At 33.7% G+C, this 904-nt stretch overlaps 1 protein-coding gene across 2 annotated transcripts in view; it reads left to right on the forward strand.

Annotated features, from left to right (window-relative positions):
• Window positions 1–904, forward strand: part of LOC107578550 (uncharacterized oxidoreductase ZK1290.5) — a 5,990-nt gene that overhangs the window by 2,703 nt on the left and 2,383 nt on the right. For both annotated transcript variants that reach the window (XM_016264497.1, XM_016264499.1), the window contains exons 4-5: window positions 103–334; window positions 689–748. In XM_016264497.1, coding sequence (XP_016119983.1) covers window positions 103–334; window positions 689–748 — 292 coding nt within the window. The remainder of the gene's footprint in view (window positions 1–102; window positions 335–688; window positions 749–904) is intronic.

The following is a 904-nucleotide window of genomic DNA, read 5'->3' on the forward strand; positions in this document are numbered from 1 at the left end:
TAAAAAATCCTTCATAAACTTTTGTAAATTTTATTTTTCAATGCCATTACTACAAATAAAGCAGTTATTTTTTTAGTCCAAATGAAAACAATTACAGAAAAGAAGGGTATATATAAATGAAAACTTGTCACTGTGTTTGATTTACTTGCAGGTGGAGTTTCATCCCTTCCAGCAGCCACTGGAGCTGGTTGAATATTGCCGGAAGGAGAATATTGTTTTTGAAGGCTACTGTCCTTTGGCCAAAGGTCAAGCTCTCACTCATCCATCAGTCATGGAGCTCGCCCAGAAATATGGCCGCAGCACGTCACAAATATGCATACGCTGGAGTATCCAGGTACAGTTTGCATTTCAGTAGATCGTCACCAGTTGTTGATATGGATAGTTCACCCAAAAATGAAAATCAACTACTCACCCTCACGCTGTAAATGTTAAATCCCTGTTTCCTATTAACTTAAGATCTATTACTCTTCATATGAAAGTATGCTGAAAGCGGGTTATGAGTCACTGTATAGTTTCGTAATATTTGTGAAGCATCCTGTCTGTTACGCATTACAGTAATGCAACGATCATCTTCCAACTGTGAGTTTTGCTCTTGATATATTTTTTTCTTGTCTAGAATGTAAAGCAAGTATAAATCAGAAGCAGCAGTTATGTTACTCATTTATTTTAGTTGTACATTTCATTTCAGCACGGAGTTGTCACAATTCCAAAGTCCACCAAACCAGAAAGGGTCCATGAAAACTGCCAAGTAAGTTTGTATCTCGATCTTAAAGCTGCAATTTTTATGCAAAAGAAAATAACATTATAAAAAATGTTATACAAAATTATAATATTAAACCTTACTGTAATTAGCTGAACAGTGCAATTTATATATATATATATATATATATATATATATATATAT

The sequence above is a fragment of the Sinocyclocheilus grahami genome, unplaced genomic scaffold, assembly GCF_001515645.1.
Source record: "Sinocyclocheilus grahami isolate Dianchi unplaced genomic scaffold, SAMN03320097.WGS_v1.1 scaffold10833.1, whole genome shotgun sequence".
In the NCBI taxonomy this organism is placed as follows: domain Eukaryota; kingdom Metazoa; phylum Chordata; class Actinopteri; order Cypriniformes; family Cyprinidae; genus Sinocyclocheilus; species Sinocyclocheilus grahami.